This window comes from Cylas formicarius, unplaced genomic scaffold (genome assembly GCF_029955315.1).
Source record: "Cylas formicarius isolate icCylForm1 unplaced genomic scaffold, icCylForm1.1 PGA_scaffold_7__23_contigs__length_41026272, whole genome shotgun sequence".
Lineage (NCBI taxonomy): Eukaryota > Metazoa > Arthropoda > Insecta > Coleoptera > Brentidae > Cylas > Cylas formicarius.
This window is the reverse complement of record NW_026844352.1, coordinates 16305064-16324942: the sequence shown is the minus strand read 5'-3', so window position 1 is coordinate 16324942 and position 19879 is coordinate 16305064. Positions and strand designations below refer to the sequence as shown.

At 32.6% G+C, this 19879-nt stretch overlaps 1 protein-coding gene across 1 annotated transcript in view; it reads left to right on the top strand.

The window, feature by feature from the left end:
• The first annotated feature begins 5275 nt into the window (after window positions 1-5275).
• Window positions 5276-19879, top strand: part of LOC132705356 (kinesin-like protein CG14535) — a 577250-nt gene continuing 562646 nt past the window's right edge. Inside the window, 2 exon segments of the mRNA XM_060675896.1 lie at window positions 5276-5378; window positions 8039-8148. Coding sequence (XP_060531879.1) covers window positions 5367-5378; window positions 8039-8148 — 122 coding nt within the window. The 5' untranslated portion in view covers window positions 5276-5366.

Sequence of the window (19879 nt, the reverse complement as noted above, 5' to 3'; positions counted from 1 at the left end):
CTTTGTCGTACTCGGTTTCTCTGTTTTGTTTTACTTTGTCGGACTACTGGAAAGGTCGCTTAAATTTACAGTTCAGAAGTAGTTCCCGCTCTGCGTCACCTGAAACATCGATATTATCAATTTAAACGTTCGAAATGTTTACTTTGAGATATAGTTTTCTCGAAGGGCTTTATAATTTCTTGTTGCGTCTATTAGAAAACGTTTCATAACAGGGACTATTGTTGTATTGTTATTCGTCGGGGCATTTAATGCCACCCAAGCGGCACGATCGTGCTTAATATGCAGTGGCGCCGACAATTCGAAGTAATTATATAATTATTTTGAAAATAAAATCCAAGATTGCAAAGCAATTTTGTAAGTTTTCTTTTCTAAGGTTGCCCGCTTCTTTAAAAATATTTTCTTATTATAATATATTTTCAAAAGATGTAGGTCATGATGTAAAATTGCTCTCTTCTATATAACTGTTTTCTTATTACTGTAAGTCATTTTCATTGCTGATAGTTTTGTAAGGTTGCTTCTTCAAAACTGTTTTCTGTTATAGTATATTTTAAAAAAGTGTAGAGTGATCTAAAGAATACTTAAGCCAGATTCATTGCCGCAAAATTTATAAATTTCGCCTGTTTACCAACACTAAAAATAGTGTGCCGAAAGCGTGCCGGTAAGAAAATAATGTTATTGTAACAAGAATAAAAATTAGGAATTATGTGCATAGAATTTGGTACCCTTATTTTTATAATAAACATTATATAAAAATATATTATACAGAAATTAAGTAAATAAAAATTATAATATTCTTCATCAACATTAATTAGTCAACTCGTTTTCTCCTCTTCTGTAATGACTACTTTTTCTCAATTTTCTGGTGTCATTTTTTCTATAACTTCATCAAACACCAGCTTAAGTTCATTCATTTTGAATTTAGTGTTCTTGTTAGAAATCGCTCATATAAGATCTATGACGTAAACAGCAATGGATGTGCGCAATACACTTACAACATGGTTTTGTGCCACATCTTCTACGGCGTTAAACGACCTTTGTGTAGATTTTCTGTTTATAATAGTTCCTGCTTTTGGTGAATACCCAGTTCATAATTTCTATTCTGCCAGAAGAAGTTCTAGTATTCACAATGCATCTCCAATAATAACTTGCGATATGTCTTCGGAAACATCTTTTTAATTCCGTCTTAGCTTCCGATATCGATCAACTATTAGTCTCTTTCCTTTTACTGACAGTTTAATATCAACTGACAACGCTTCCACGAATGCTTTGCGAGCACTGGTTATACTTTCGTCTTGCCACATTCAGGCATCTATATACATCTATTATGTTATTAGCAGATTATTAATTTTTAATATTAATCAACGCATTCGACTAAGATTTCTTCTGTTCTCTTCGCTACTGCTTAATATTTTTTTAATTATTTTCGTCCTCATTGCTTGCTCAAGCTTCATTTTTGTGTGTATATCTGAAGAAGAATGAGGGGCAATATCTCAGGTAAGTGGTCAAAAATGACAACAAAACCTATTTATTTGTTTCGGATTCAGAAAAAAGAATGTTTTTTTTCTTAAAGTTTGCCTATGCTTATGGGTTATAAGACGTTCTAGAGATATGAAGGTCCTGCCTATGCTGATAGTACAGAAATTTATCAAACAACTTTGACAAAAAAATGACACCCGTAATTGCAAATGCAGGCTTGCGATAAGACCTTAGCGTATTCAAAAAACCAAGCCGACAATTTTCTGAAATAACCTATAAAATTAGTTTATGTTGTATTGACAATGGTCCATGTAATACTAAGGGCGTAATGAAGGTGAAGGTTGATGCTAATTGCATTCAAATGTCAACGAACAAAAAGCCTGACGTGATGTAAATTTCTGCTTAGTTTGGGGTTTGGAAATTTCATCTGGCGCCACTGGTCTCGTTCCAACGTACTTATTTATTAGCGCTAGGACGTTGTGTATCATTTATATTGCTTTTACACGGACAACCCATATCAACAGTTCTTGAAATTAAACGTGCTTATTTTTACTGCCGCCTCACGCAGTTTGTATGGATTTAAAATAACTATGTTACGAGTACCACCAGATACGTCTAAACCTCCATATTTATAATAAAATTACAATCGTGGGATTAAATAAAAGGTTTTAATGAAGTCGCCGGTTTTTAAAAATTGTTTTTATTTTCCTTATATCTATGCTTTATTTGATTTATTTTGCTTTTTGAGTCGTTCGTGTATTCTTAATTTTGTTTGTGTTGTTTTTATATTTATTTGAATTATTTGGACTGACGGGTCAAAATTTTCGCGGGAGGGTATTTTTAACAGAAGGAATAATCATAAAATTTGTAGTAGAAAAGCGATTTCAACATATATTTAGTTTCAATATGTTTTGTTTGATGATGGTAATAAAATAGATTATTGTATCTACAACGAGGAAAAATATCTTAGCATTACAAGATGTTGGTGTCAACTGGATGGAGCCCCGACTCATTTCACAAATAGAGGAAGTTCAGAACATGCAATAATGTTTCAAAACTTGATAAATAGAATATTAAGCTTGTTAAGGTCAAAGACAAATTTGTTTACAAAACATCATCATGACTGGCCAGAGCCTGCTACCCAGATGAAATGTGATTAAAATCAAAATAAATAAGAACTAAAAGTTCAGATTTTCACGAAATTATATATTTTTACATGACAATTGTTTGTCTTTATGAAATGTAATATTTACGGACTACCTGCTACTATATATACCGAAAAATGACGATAAAAGCTTAATTAACGTTGTCAGAATTTAAGTTCAATAAAGAGGTATTTAAATCTAACTGATCGTTAAGCAATACATTAGAATGTCTCGTTTTGTTAATCTCTATGGCTTCCAATAAATTTAATTTTCTACTTTTTGTAGCTGTATGTAAAATATCAAAATTGTCGTCAAGAATGTGTTTTTCTGTGTTTAAGTGTGTAGCATTATTTGAATCTAGACTATTGTTTTTAAACGCTCTTTTATGTTCGTTAATGAGTCTCTTGAATGATCTACTTGTTTGTCCAATATAAATTTTAGGACAAGATCCGCATTTCAACCTGTAGACACCTGATTTTTAGATTTTGGACATTTCGTTTTATTGTTTTTTAAAATTTTTCCTATTGCGTTATTAGTTCTGAAAGCTATTTTTAAACCACATTTTGACAAATCTTCTCCTATGTATGTAATTGTTTTAAATTGTTCGTGTTCTGTATTAGGTTTAGGATAAATAGAGTTTACTCTTGTCTGGATTTGTTTTTTATTTATAATTTTATTTATAACGGACGGATTGTAGCCGTCGTTGTTTAATGATATTAAGTTCTTTGTTGTAATTTTCTGTTGAGAGTGGCGTATTAAGAAGTCTGTGTATAAAAGAGTGAAATGCAGTCATTTTGTTTGTATAAGGGTGATTTGAGCTGTTATGTATGATTGTGCCCGTGTGTGAAGCTTTATGATAAATGGAAAAATCTAATTTGTTTTGCATTTTTGTAATAGTCAAGTCTAAAAAATTAATAGAGTTATCCTGTTCAATCTCGATAGCGAATTTTATACGATTATGTAATGAGTTTATGTAATTTAAAAAAGAATTCAATTGTCTGTCCGTTCCAACAAAGCAAACTAAGATGTTGTCGAAACAATTGTCATGTAAAAATATATAATTTCGTGAAAATCTGAACTTTTAGTTCTTATTTATTTTGATAAATGGATTTTCATCAAGTAAAAGCCACCTCAGTTCAATTTTCGAAATGTGATTACTTTAATTCGCTTTAATTGCATTATATAGGGGCGTTTAGGTCCATGGAATGGGCCACCGAGTTCGCCAGATATTACACAGGTTGGGGGCTATTAAAAAAAGAGTGTAAAACTCCAGTTGAAACAATAGAAGATTTGGAAAGCCGTTTCCAACAGACTTTTCAACAACTTGATCCAAACGAATTTTAAATGGCAACAGTTTTCAATATTATGAATTCAATTCACGGATGTCTCAGAACAAGCGGAGGTCATTTCAAGCATAATATCTAGAAATGTAACTAAAAACAACTTAAAACCGTTTATTAGTCGTTAACATTCGTTTTGTTTCTATGAATATTAAACTTTTGGTTGGCATATGTATTTTTCCAGCTTCACTGTTTCAATTACTCATTTGAATACGCTAATAACAGAATATTAAGCTTATTAATGTCAAAGACAAATTTGTTTACAAAACGTCACCATGGGGGCCCAGAGCCTGCTACCCAGATTAATTAATTAATTCTCTTTAATTGTATTATTTTGTTTGTTTTTTTTGCTTATAACTCGAAAACTAGTGAAAATAGAGATACCACAGTTTGGTACTTTTAAATGGAAAATGAATTGCTCATTTACGTGCCAATATAAAATATGGGGCGTTCCATTTAAAATTCCGATGGTACATGGATTTTAATATCTTTGCCAATTGGGCGTTATCTTATGAACGCCCTGTATCCGATAAGTTAATTCCCATTCTATATTATGATAAAGCAATTTAATAGGGAACTGCAGTCAAAAATTCAAGTGTTTAGCTGTACGGGTTGCGAAAAAAATTATTATTTTATATCGGGTTGTTTGTTGCCAAATTTTTTAAAAAGAATTTTTTATCTTCGAAAATGTTCAAGATAGGTATAGTACATGTTACATAAAAAAGTTCTAGAATATTTCACAGTATCTAACAATGTAATGATATACAGGGTGTTCAATTTAAAAACTGAAAGTTGATATATGTTAAGAGTATATCTAGCAACACCGCATGGCCAAAAATATTGCACATAGGTAGCTCATATTCGGTTACATAAGTAGCCAAGATTTCAGGTTTTTACCGTAAGTCATTCTCCATAGACGTCCAGTAGGACACTTACCCTGAATAACCCTGTATAAATAGCGATACAGAAATAGAGATAGATTCAATACTTTTCCCAGTAATTTTATACCAAAATCCTAATTTTTAATCCATTCTGCTTATGTTAGTAGACTGAAATAAGAGTAATTTATTTTATATATTCTTTGTTGTACCGACTTAATTTCATTTTTCGAAATTCCAAAAGTGTTTCTTATTATCAAAAGTGACAAATAAGAAAAAGTGACAAGAGTTTAACAATTAAACTGAGTAAATCAGTTTAATTGTCATCATCATCTTTCGTGATGAGAATAGTTTAGATTAGATTTCATTTCATTAAATTTTGTTTATATACGTCTGATGCGGAACAAAATAATAATAAAAATAAGCAAACATGGACAAACATTTTGAACAACTTTAGATTGCCGCCATATATTTCTCCGAGGAGTAAAAAGCCATTCCGGCCGAATGATAATTTGCCTTCCTTTTGAATGACTGCAGTGGTAAGAATCTAGTACAGATATTCATCCTCTGTAGAGGATGGTGGTTGGCTAGTATGTGGGTTATGTGTTTTTGTGCGGTTAAAGGAGCGACTGAACAATTTACTCTGAGTGCACTGAAATTGCGTAAAGCATAAAGTAATGGAGGTCCTTAATATATAATATGAATGTCACATCACTGAGGGACTCCATGATTCACTTCTTTAATATCACAATTTTCACGACTTGTTCTGACATACTGGTTTCGATGTAAAAAAAAAAGTTGTTTTTTCTAGTAGAATCTTGTGATTAACGCAGCCGTAGATCTTGCTGAGGTCGCATAGCTCAGGGCCCAAAACAACGCGGTCAAGAAGTAAAGTTATAGGGGACATAGTGGACAGGCTTTTATTATTAGATTCCAGGTCATAATTAATATGAGGCTTCAGAACTAGTTCAAACAGTTTACCAACAATGAGAGTTATCGAGTTAGGGCAATTAAAGATAAAGTTAATGAATCAAGATAGGGATTACGCAGCTGATCTTTAAAGCATTACGAAAGTCGATTTTAAAAATGCACGGATCGAAAAGATATTCCACTTGCTTAGCACAGTGCTTTATTATTTTAACATTTAAATGACAATAACGTTCAGATTAGGAATCTTGTAGATTTATTATAGGATTTTCCGCGAAGCAATGTGGTTAAAAGTTTTCGGACTACAAAATCAAATCCCAAAACCATAAATTAATAAGGCAAGTCGGTTTATTTACAAGCGTAATGAAGGCGAGCGAGCTATATCAATTACGTTCCACTTTTTATTTACAAATTTATTGCCTCGTGGATGTCATGGGAGGCCGAAAGCCTCTCGTAATATATTTTTTTTCTGCAACCGCGGTTTTTTAGAATGTATAGGGTGGGCCGTTTATCTTGGGACACTACCTGATCTCAGAAACTGTAGGGGATGGAGTCAAAAGTTAAATACAAAAGTTAATTGGGGTGTTACAAATCTTCAATTTATTTGAATGTTGTATATAGAGGGTGTTTCATTTTTCGTGGGAAGTATCAACTTTCTTATTTTAAATGGAACACCGGGTATATTACTTCATTTTTGCAGACATATTTTGTGTATGTCCTATATCTTATATCTAAGTCCTATATCTAAGACATTTTTAATTTTATGCAAGACTTAAAATATCTGCCAATTTCTTCATTCGGAAGCATTTATTGTTTCACTTGAGTAGGTTTTGTTGTAGAAAAAAGACTCGAATAACGGATTTCATAAGAAATTTCAATTCTTATTAATACAGGGTACACCAAAAATAAGATTACAAATAAAATTTAAAAAAACCGCAAAAAACTTTTTTTTTAAACTACCTATTTTTAGAATCCTGTCATATTTAGCGTTAAAAATTAAGGCAATTTTATATATGCCTAATATTTTTACTTTTTGAAATTTGAAATATATATAAGTTCAGTTAGTGGTGGCTATGACGGCGTTTGAACACAATAAGTACTAAAGTGATGGATGATTTACCATTTCATAGTTGACCATAATATTGCCAATGCGCTTATGATGGAACATTATGTAAATATATGTCTGCATTATTTACACACAATAAGACCAAGGATACGCAAACTTACAAAAACGAGATTTGGGAAATTAGGCTATAAATCGCAATATGAGTGCCACGATGCCAATTGATTACCTCTAGAACCGCATCTCAATATATTTACCCTAACCTAGAATACGAATAAAAGGACACACTTACCAAAAAGTAAAATTTTGGGAAACATCTCTACTTTACGCGTTATTATTAAAGTCTAATTATCTCGAATTTACCAAATAATATTTAAACAATATAAATGTCATTATTTATCTTTTTTATTTTATTTACTATACCTTGGAAGGCACCAAGTTTCCCTATATCTTCTACATTTTCATTAATTTTTGATTAAAAGTTCAATCACTGACTCGGTCAGTAATCAATTATTATTGGCGACTAATTGTATTAACTCTTAACTTATTTTAGCAGTAAAATTTAAAAAATGTATATAGCATTGGCATAGATAATTCATTTCAAGATTGTCACTACGCACTTTTTATCTCATTCTCATGTCAAGGTCTCTTTCTGAAGTTTTAAATAGTTTAAATTTGCATTAAAACTTTTTTATTTAAACCAGACAAGTGCGTTGTAATCCAGTAACTAGAAGACGCGTTAAATAATCCAAAAGTAATTATTGTCTTAACAAGTGAATAAAACTAATTTTTAATGCAAGTAATAATACAAAATTATTAATTAATTAATTAATAATAATAAACATGAATGACAAAATGTTGTTTTATTGTTTGTGCATCCTAAATAATAAACTATGGTTTTATTTATTAAATTAGGAATAATTGCATGAATATGATGCATGATGCATCAATAAATTCAACTTTTTTGAGTAAAGTAAAGTTCTTCTATTCACAACTTAGGTCAGAATAAAAATGTTGATTAACGATTTTCACTGGACGTGTTTATCTGATACCCCCACCACTTTCCTTGCAGATGTAGAGAAAACTATGGTTAACATTAAAAATATTTCTAAAAACCGGGGTTTGAAAGCCATTTATGCCTTATATTATTTGGTATCTCTTTTTAGTGAAAGAGGGGGCCCGTATATTTATTTGGATGCATTTTTTCAGATCTCAAATATGGATTCGAAGTTGGTCATAAGGCGTAGAGGCACGCCGATCCCTGTCGCTTCTCCTCGAATCCCAACTCCGATGCCTTTAAACAACAACAACGGTCCCAGGTAGGACACTAGCTGTAGAAGGTGTTCGCAATTGATGGAATACAGCAACTAGATAGAGAATCTGTTATGTATAATAGAACTAAGGATTCAAACACACATACGTACAAACACACACACACACCCACCCACACACACACACACACACACACACACACACACACACGCACGCGCGCGCACAGACACACACACACGCACACACACTCACACACACACTCACACACAAATCAAACATTTTTATTATTATACGTTAAACATGTCACCAATTTGTGTCTGTGTGCATTTGAGTTGACGTTTATGCATGTCTGATGATGCTCATGCGGATGAAATACGCAGGATGTTTTAATAATAATATTTTTTGGACGTTGGTTTGAATCCTGTGTAATAGATAGACCAGGCAGTTCCATTCTGCATCGTGGTCAAGAACCCAGAACATTTCCAGACCTATCCTGTGACGAATTTTAACCGCAACTTAGGTCTCTACCTGTCACCAATATGGGAATCCGCCATCAAACATAATCTGCATAGCCCTCTTTTAGTCCTGCCCACTCAAACAATGTAGAAGCAGGTACAGAGTAAAATACGAGCCAGTTTCAGTCAAGCTCTGAAGAAGCCAACTGATCAGCAAGTTCGACTCAGGAAAAACAGACGCAGGAGGAAACCAGAAGTTTTGTAAAAAGTGTTATTATTATTTAATTTTTGCAGACATATTTTGTGTATGTCCTATATCTTATATCTAAGTCCTATATCTAAGACATTTTTAATTTTATGCAAGACTTAAAATATCTGCCAATTTCTTCATTCGGAAGCATTTATTGTTTCACTTGAGTAGGTTTTGTTGTAGAAAAAAGACTCGAATAACGGATTTCATAAGAAATTTCAATTCTTATTAATACAGGGTACACCAAAAATGAGATTAGAAATAAAATTTAAAAAAACTGCAAAAAACTTTTTTTTTTAAACTATTTTTAGAATCCTGTCATATTTAGCGTTAAAAATTAAGGCAATTTTATATAAGGTGGTATATGCCTAATATTTTTACTTTTTGAAATTTGAAATATATATAAGTTCAGTTAGTGGTGTTATTATTATTATTATTTGCAAGTACCAAGATAGTTCATACTTCAGCAGGTTGAGACTGGTACGTATAATACGAATTGGTAGCAAATACTATGCGAAGAAATCGATATGAAATACTGAAAAGATATAAGATAATAATAAATTTTCAAAGTTACAACCACTCTTCAATATGTTGAATGACGATGAAAGTATAGTACCATGCATATTTCGGAATACATGGAGCGAAGCAATATAACCCCTTGATCCGCCGTGTAGCAGCAAAGTTAGTGCCAAAATATCTCAATTTCATGAAAAATACCATATCCATTCAACCTATCATTACTGAGCCTAGTGAAAAAAAGAACACCTCGTTTTCAGTAAAAAAGCATGCAATTTTCACAGTTTTCATGGATAAAAAGGGTGTGGGGCATCATTATTTTTTGCCAGAAGGCCAAACAGTAAACAAAGAGTATTATTTGGATGTTGTGAGACGCGTGCGATCTATCTCGCTGTGACAATCGAGTCAAGTAATGGAAAGCAATGAGAGTAATGGAAAAATCTCAGTACATTCCGGAAACTGAACATAAAAAATGTTTCGAGGATTGAATGAAGCGCTGGAATTAGTGATAAACTATATTAAACTCTGTTTTTCTTATTTGAAATCAGAGTTGTTTCTAAAGCACCATATAAAATATACTGGATGTTTCAAAACTTAAGCCTGCGATTTCATGTTTAAAGTAAAGGTTAGTCTGTTATACAAACATTGGGTGACAACCTAATCAACCAGTAGGGAGATATTGCGCTGCAATTATGGTTGAAAAATAAATGTATATAAATATTTCAGTTAAACTCTGAAGAAACCAACAGGTTGATTGGCGAAGCGTCAGCAATTTTGATTCAACAACATCTAACGCAGGAGGAATTCAGAAGTTTTATAAACAGTGTTACAGTAGCCTGTAGAAGTTCCTTTGAAAAAAAAAAGTAATTATAATGTTATAAAACTTACGGGTTATTATTAAAAACACACTTTGCGCATATGTTTTTAACTAAATTTAAAGAATAATTTAGGCAATGACATGTTTTTTTTATGTTTTATTTAGAGACCTTTGACACATACAATTTTTTCATAATCCTTCCAGTTTCCGAATAAAAAAATTAAATGTAAAGCGATTTACAACGAGCTAAAAAATTATTAAATCTTGTTGACTACTGTCACTTCTTCATGCGTATTATTGCTTCATTTGACATTGCCCCGTTAGATTTAATACAAAATACAATTAATTTATTCAATAATTTAGAGTTTTAATTCAATATTGGTTAATTACACCAATACAGAAATGTAAGATATGCATTTAACGTCCAAACTGAAATTCCATGCAAGCTTGTCGTCCGAATACACCAGCGTATCCTAATCGTAGACCTTCTCATCACAGCCTGTTCATCAGAGGCTACATGAGTTTGAAGGTTCCAAAAAAAGGAATGGAAATTGCTGTGCTAAATAATATTGAAGGCCAACCGGACACAAGTACCAGGAAACTTGCACCAGAATTAGAAGTGATGCATGACGGAGGATATTAAAAGAACAATGGTTATATTCATACAACGTACAGAAGGTTCAAGTTCTTAAACCAAGAGATTGAGAAGAACGTTGTAAGAGACAAAAAAAGTTATAATAAAGTGGTCCATCCAAATTAATTTTGTCCATGCCATTGCGTTAGTTTTTCTTAAAATTTAATTAAGAAGAATGACAGGGGTAGTGTAATTCAATCGCCTCCACTCATTTAGAAAAATAAGCAGAACGACGAGTTTTTGACCCCACGTTTATACAGCAGACTACCCTTGTGTGTTGAAACGCTTTTGCAAAAATCAATTTTAGTTTCTAGTTAATTTTTGAGGCGTTTGTAAAATTTCGGCATATCAGGTGCTTTTAATTTATTGAAACTTTAATCGTTTTATTATAATTGAACGAAATTTTATGAATATTTTCGAAAATCGAACTAATCTAAACACCGCTATAAGCCGCGAAAAAAACGCATCCGCCATCTTGCCCGCGGACCATCGGGCATATTTAACGCAAATCTTTTTGATTGCGGAGCCTTATCCGTATAGAGACCGAGAGATTTCGGTGATAAGCCCGCTGCGTTTTCAACCGACCACCGGATAGCGCATACTTTCGCTGACAAAACGGCAAAAGAATCACACGCAGCGCTTGGCCAATAAGTAGTCTCCTCTCTAATGAGTCTACGTATCGCGCAACCCAGATCTCCATTCCAACCGCGAACTTGAAAAGGCGTGGAATCAAAAAACCACGAGCCGTATACACTCTCGTAAAGAGGCTGCAATCTTTTCAAGAACGCAAAACGCAAAGTTTACGGTTTCCATATTTGGACGAGAAAACTTTAAAGGAATTATGTTTACGATACGAATAAACGTGAATAGTAATTCGAGCCCCGGTTCGTGCATGTATAAGCATGTATATAAAACGTTTGCAGGATTCCAATCGGAGTTCAACAAACGAAAGTATGATATCCCGGAATATATATATATATATATATATATATATATATATATATATATATATATATATATATATATATATATATATATATATATATATATATATATATATATATATATATATATATATATATATATATATAATAAAATATCTTAAGTGCTCTTTTTCACAACTAGCCTTTACTCTTATGCTTCAAGCTTTCGCCCAGGATTATAGGCTTCATCAGGAAGACTAAAATTTATGGAAAAACATTCTATTACATTTTGATACTTAGGAAATATTTTTTAAATATAACATTGTCAAATCAAGCACGAGAAAAAAAAGAACACAAAACTATTTTAATATTCCAGTTATAAATGTATTAGTACTTACAGAATGTGCAGTTAATTCAAACTCTAAATTGCCGGCATGTCAACATTAAAAATTTTTCTTTATTATTTAAAAATACACACGTTCAAGATTAGTTTAAACTAACAGACAGACACAACAACAACCCAAAGGGGGATGATCACAGATTCAAAAAAGTTTATGTTTCTTTAAAATATCAACGCGTGTTAACAACAATTTCATTTCTAAGTAAGAATGACATATCAGTAGAGGGGGATAACGATTAGTAATTAAACGCTACCAATCGCACTACCAACCTGAGACAATTGAAATCACTACGCATGGAATTAGACTTAATATTATAGTTACATAAGGAGTAATAAAAAGTGACTGGCAAAATTCAACAATAACACTATACTTTTGTTGTATAAAAAGATGGTAATTTGTTCTTTTTTGTAATATTTTGACTAAATAAATAAATTTCAATAACGCTCAACCCCTCTACATCTTTTTTTAGATTTATGCTGTTGTCAGAGTTATAAATATAACACGTTTCAAGGAATTTACGCTTGAATAAACTAGACTCTACGTTCAGAACAGAAACCTCATCGTAGGAAACCTTGTGTTCCGTCTCATTCACGTGTTTGCTCAAACTCGTTGAGTTAGGTTTGTTTTTGCAGTCACTTCTGTGGCCTTTTTGAAAGTGTTTATGATAATTTAGAGTTTAAATTAACTGCACATTCTGTAAGTACCAATAGATTTATAACTTGAATATTAAAACAGTTTTGTGTTCTTTTTTTCTCTCATGCTTGATTTGACAATGTTATATTTAAAAAATATTTCAATATTTCAGATGAAGCCTACAATCCTGGGCGAAAGCTTGAAGCATAAGAATAAATAAAGGCTAGTTGTGAAAAAGAGCACTTTTTTGCTTTTATTGCTTAACTCTTAACTCTTAACTCTAACCTATATATATATATATATATATATATATATATATATATATATATATATATATATATATATATATATATATATATATATATATATATATATATATATATATATATATATATATATATATATATATATATATATATATATATATATATATATATGTATATATATAAATGCGGTTGTTAATAAAAAGGTAATTCTCAGAAGGTGCTCGTTATTATTGGTGAAGAAACATTATATAACGCCTTGTTGCAGCCTTCAGCCTAGTGTTCCACACCATTAAAGAGTACATTAGCATTTTGTGAATGCATTTGCTTTATATAAACGTTACAAAGCTGTTTCGACAATTTCTAGTTTCTTTAACTTTTGTCTATAATGAAACGAACGGCAAGAATCTAATCTTTTTTTCGCCGCAAATATTTCATCTTACTTTCGAAAAATACCCTGCAAAGCCTATTTAAGCCACAGAGTAAGTAAAAAGTATCTGTGCTTGTCACAATTTGATTTCTTGATAAAAACGTGTTTCCAAAGGTTAGTTTCGTTTCCAGGAAAAATATTCTCTTGCAGTCCCGCCCAAGACTTGCTATAGTGTGAAAAAAAGAAACTGTAGATTTTTGTTCTACTTTAATACAAAGCGTGTTCTCGACGTTTGTTCAAAAATGTAACCGTTATAAGAATAAGGTGTTCAAACATTTCTGATGAAGCTAACAGGATGATTGGCGAAACGTCAGCAAGTTTAATTCAACAACATCCGATGCAGGAGGAATCCAGAAATTTATAAGTATTAGAAAAAAAATATTCGCAATTTTTTAGTTTCACCCTATAGCAACTCCCGGACGGGACTGCAAGAGAATATTTTTACCGGAAACGAAAGCTTACCTTGCCTTACAAGAGAAGAAAATGTGAACATTTCGATTAAACTAGAAAAAAATATGTATAATTTTTTAGTTTCATTGTATAGCAGTCTCGAACGGGACTGCAAGAGAAAATTTTTAATCGTAATGTAATGGTAAAAGTAGAAGAAAAATATTTTCAATTTTTTAAATTCACCCTAGAGCAACTCTTATACGGGACGGCAAACAAATACAGGGTATTTTTTCCGATGTATAGAAATTTTAGTTTTCATTACTGTTCAAGATGACGACCGATTTAACAACTGTCAAATGATTTATTCTCAGTGTGGTTTGGCAATTCATCATGAATAGACTCACGCCTGAACAACGCTTGCAAATAGTGCAATTTTATTTCGAAAATAATGGTTCTGTGCGGAATACGTATCGCGCACTACGTCCATTTTATCGTCGACAAAATCGTCCATCAGAACAGTTAATTCGATTAACCATGGAACGTTTTCGCACCACATTTACTCTTATTGATAACTCGCATCCCCAAAGACGCCGTACGGTGCGCACAGAAGAAGCTATTGATGCTATATATATAGGAAGACTCGAATGAGCACAGGAATTGGATCTGTGTCCATCCACTTTATGGAAGATTTTGCGGAAGGATCTTGGTTTACGTGCTTACAAAATCCAACTCGTGCAAGAATTGAAGCCAAACGATCATCAAGTAAGGCGTAGGTTCGTCGACTGGGCCCAAAACGAGATTGCCATTGTTCCCGATTTTCATAAGCGAATTTTGTTTAGCGATGAAGCGCACTTCTGGTTGAATGGCTACGTCAACAAACAAAACTGCCGCATTTGGAGCGAAGCTAATCCTCAATTGTATGTCGAAACACCGTTACATCCATAAAAACTGACTGTTTGGTGCGCTTTATGGGCTGGTGGAATCATTGGTCCGTACTTCAAAAACGATAATGGTCAGAATGTTACAGTCCATAGTGATCGGTATAGAGCTATGATTAGCTCTTTCATTCCTGAATTGAATAACCATGATGTCCAGGATATGTGGTTTCAACAAGACGGCGCAACATGTCACACAGCTCGTGCCACAATCGATTTATCGAAAGACACGTTTGGTGACCGCCTAATTTCACGTTTTGGACCTGTGAATTGGCCTCCAAGATCTTGTGATTTAACGCCTATAGATTACTTTCTGTGGGGCTATAAAGTCATTGGATAAGCCACAAACGCTTGACCATTTGGAAGACAACATTCGCCGTGTTATTGCCGATATACGGCCACAAATGTTGGAAAAAGTCATCGGAAATTGGACGTCCAGATTGGATTACATCCGCGCCAGCCGTGGCGTCCATATGCCAGAAATCATATTTAAAATGTAATGCCACAAGATTGTCTTTCGGATAAATAAAATTCATGTCAATCGAATAATCCATCGTTGTTTTATTGCAACTTAAAGTTCTATACATCGAAAAAAAATACCCCTTATTTTCTCTGGAAACGAAAGCGAAAGATCTATTAATTTGAATCACTTGCTTCCTAAACTGGTTTAGAAATCTTCGCCGCCACTGCTTGTTACACGATATAATTTTGTTGTTTTAAATGGAATACCTTATTTATTCTTGTTGGAATGAATTGCGCATGTCGAATTTAGTGAGGTTCCATAATTTATTTTTTCTAATAAACGATAAAGCAAAGGTCATTATCTCATTGGTTTCGAAAGTTATGCGAAAAATGATAAATGCAAACAATACAAAACTTCATGTTACTGATGTCAATTTAAAATATAAAGAACATATTACATTATGTATAAAGAGAGCATTTTTAGTGTGAAACTTTAATACTATTTACTATTACTACTACTACTATACTATTATTTTAATTTTGCTGATACAATATGTAGATCATTTCTGGATAGTGTGGATATTAAAAGGACAGAAAAAGTCCAAAATTCTGGTACAAGGCTAACATTCGGAATTCGGCGGATGAATATAAGCCTATACAACCTATAAGCTTGAAGAGTTGGGACGGGTTTCCATGGTTCAGCGGTATGTCTCTTTTACAAAATAATTAAGTAAATATGTCACAACATAAATGTTCGTAGACAACGTGTGTTAACTATGCTTCTCCTATCAGATTGCATTTATAATTACTAAATTTACAATAAAAAATAATTTTGCCCAATCTATTGGCTCATTCAAAAGATACATGAAATGAAAATTTTTGACACGTTGATAATGATGGTTCACTAATTAACGATGCATTTTGCTTAAATAAAGAAACATATTTTTTCCGCTTTTCCTTTCTTTCTTCTTTCTTTTCTTTCTCTTTGTACTCTATTATTCTTCTATACCGTTCTCTACATGAGGTAAACTTCAATTATTGTATTTAAGGCGAATATGAAATATTGTAATATGTATTATTTCTTTGTTAGAAGTTCAACGGCACCCTTCTTTGGGAGGGAAGCTGTGTCAAGGTCAAGGAAAAGAATTCTTTAGCTTTATTTAACGTTGCATGTGCATACTATAATTTGGAATAATAAACATTGTTATTATCATTATTATTAAAAGTTGTAAAGATCATTAGAACGCAACATTTTAAATTAGTTTAAAATATACAGGGAGGCTTAAAAAAATGTGACAAATAAGACATACATACTTTTTAAATATTGCTTTGATTGTTTTTAATTCTACAATTTTTTTTAGTAATAATACATACTTAAGCCTAATAGTTTTTCCCTATATTTTAATTTTTATAAAAAAATACTAGTTTTCACCCTTGCAAAAAATTACCATAGCGCCAGTATTTCTCCTCCACCGATTCATTTCAATTGGTAATGCGGAGAAGTTCCATCTTGCTGAATGTTATCAACTTCTTGCAGAAATTGAGGTAAATTATACTGAAAAAAATGGATTAAGTGTTAAATATAATAACGCATCTTATGCCGATTAGTTTTGGTTAGTTACTACGAAATGTAGCGCCCTCTTCTTCAAAATCACGGCCTAGAAGTTGTTGGTGTAGTTCTAGATGGAAGAGATGAAATTGGCGTTTTCTAGTGGTGCAATTTACGGTCGATTGAAATGTAGCTGGCTACAAAACGGCTGCTGACCTGGGAATTACCTTCAAATTGAAGTAAAATTTCCCATTCTTTTTCCTCGTTGGTAGCATTCCGGTTTATTACTTTCCGTTTTTCATATTCAATACTACCACTACCATCAAACCGTTCCATTAAAAGCTGATATACGTCTGTTACGGTACTTCGCCTTTTAAAGTCTCAGTTTATTCGGTACCCTTTTTGAGTCATCCTGTAAATTTAAAATAATTTTAAATTGTGCAACCTAACAATCTTTACAAATTTTGTATTGCGAAGCTTGCGAAAAGTGTCATTTTACGACGTCAGCTTCGTTTTCCATAGATCCGAGCCACTACGTAAACTATTTTTTGGGTTTGTATTTATTTGATTAGCAATCCGATTAGCATTTTACCAAAAATTAATGGGAAATCCTTCTTTATGTTAGTCGACAAAATAATAAGAACGTTTTATCTTTTTTTTTTCATAATTGGTCTTATTGTACTAGTGGCGTCAACATCTAACACTAATACTGAAACAAATTAGTTTTCCGTGTTCTCAGCGTTAGTACTAATCAGTTAATAGATTTTTTAAAGAAGTTATAGTGGTATAAATTTTATTTTTTTAAAAATGTTTTCCCATTTATATAAATGGTTAAGACATCCACAGAAATTCCCATTAATTGTCTTGTCTTATCTTGTCTTCTCTTTATTGCAATCCTCACTTTCCTATCACCTCGTTGCAGTAGCCACAACAAACTCTAAATTCTATTTGGCATCAATAGTAACGATTTTGCGTCTAAGAAGTGTATTACATTTAAAAATTTAAAAAAAGTTTTCTCGCGTTTAGGGAACATTACCAGCTCATTGTTTACATTTCTACAATACAACTCTGAAGAAAAATGCCTAAATTGACTTTCCCCATTTTCCCAATATGAATTTCCCAACCCAAGGACACTCGACACCTTTGTCAAAAATATAATTAAAAATCTTCCAAATGCAATATTTAAAATTTATTGAACGAAATTTTCGATTAAATTTGTGATTTAGTAGTAAAAATTTTTTTTCACTAGAAGGAAGTAGAACACAATATAAAAAATATTTTTTTCGGGTGTAATTTGAACTTTGAGAAAATTGCAGAGTTATTAATACTCTCGCGAATTGCTTTAAAGACAAAGGTCCCCAAGACGTTTAACTTAGACAGCAGTTTGCCGTACCACCACCAGATAGGCTATTGTCGATTAGAAACACTTATCACCGTGAAATATTGGCATTGAAAACTATAATCATGGACAATGATGGCGCATGATCAACGACTTATATTGTGGTCGGCCGTAGCATGGATGTTTTTGCTTCAATTTGCATGGCAATACCAGTTGCATTTTATTTTTCAATAATGCATTATTGTATTGTGTTGTAAATGTGTGGTTACTTCCGCCCTGACTCCATTATCGTCAGTAAATGGCGAACCCTAATTCTGCGATAAAAAAAATGGTATAAATCAGACAATTATTACGTTTTTACTTGTAAAATATTGTTTTAAATAAAAAATATTAAAACTGCTCCGTTATAGGCGCAATGTTCATGAATTTAGTTTTTCACACAAAAGGATAAGAAGAGCTATTCTCACTAAAAAGTCATTAGGAACAAAAAAAAGTTTCGAAATTTTTGCGAGGAAACTTCCACAGGCTGCTGTAATACTATTTACAATCCAGAAGATTTATCTGGTTGTTGGATCGAACTTGCTGAATTTTCGCCAATAATCCTGTTCGCTTCTTCTGAACTGAAACCGGCTCGCATTCTACTGCTTATAATTTGTTTGAGGGGCGGAGCCCCAAGAGGGGCATGAAAATTGTCTCGGATGACTGATTCCCATATTGGCGACAGGTAAAAGAGTCGCAGTTAAGATTGTTTGGTTGTATGTAGATTTCTATAGATTTTCGAGTTTCTCGTTGGTAGAATTTTTTTAGAAATAGAGCAGAATGAACACTACTGCACATTAGACTATTATTTATCATTTAGGGAGAATAGAGTTTAAATGGCTAAGAAAATCTAGTAGGGATTCTTGTCCATGACGCTAAATAGCAGAAGTATCATCAACTTGGCGTTTTCATAATTTTGGTTTTAGATGCAAGGTGTCGAGGGCTTTTTTCTCAAATATATTCACGATGATTGATAATGGAGAACCCATAACTGTTCCCGTCGTTTGTTCAAAAATTTTGGCTTTATAAGAAAAATGTCTTCCAGACAAGAATTTTTCAATTAAGATGAGAAGATTTGGTTCCAAATTCTCGAATTTTGATATATCTGAAATAATGTTGAGATTTTGAGGAATAGATACTTTAGTAAAGAGGGATTCTACGTCCAAACTCACCAGAATGTCCTGTGGATCTAATGTTTGTTCAGTGAAAGTACGAAACTATCAATTTTCCCTGTATAGGGTTTTAATATAGAAGGAAATTTTGCTAGAGAATATGTTGGAGGACCAATGGTACTGACAACAGGTCAACAACAAATAAACTCTTCAGCAGTTTCCGAATACAATCCCGAAACCGGACAAATTAAAACAAATTCATGCGTTAACATGCCTATTGTTTCAGTTGAATACTGGGATTATTTGTCTTATATTAAGTTAGCCGATTGAAGTTTCACTTCTAGTGGTATCGATATTTTACCATTTTACATTATTTCCATTACTCATGTTGGATGGCAAGATTATGCAATCTCCATATGACCCTATTGCCTTAAACACTATTTACGGTTGGATTATCATGGGAAATGTCAAATCTAGCTTCTTCACTTTATCAGATTCTATTGGCAGAACATTCTGGCAACTTGAAGAGGTTCTCATACTGAACCTATTTCTGAGTCTGATAAGTTATGTGAGCGATTTTTTAGCACTACTCACTATCGAGCAGACAAGCCTGTTTTTTCGAGATCCAAA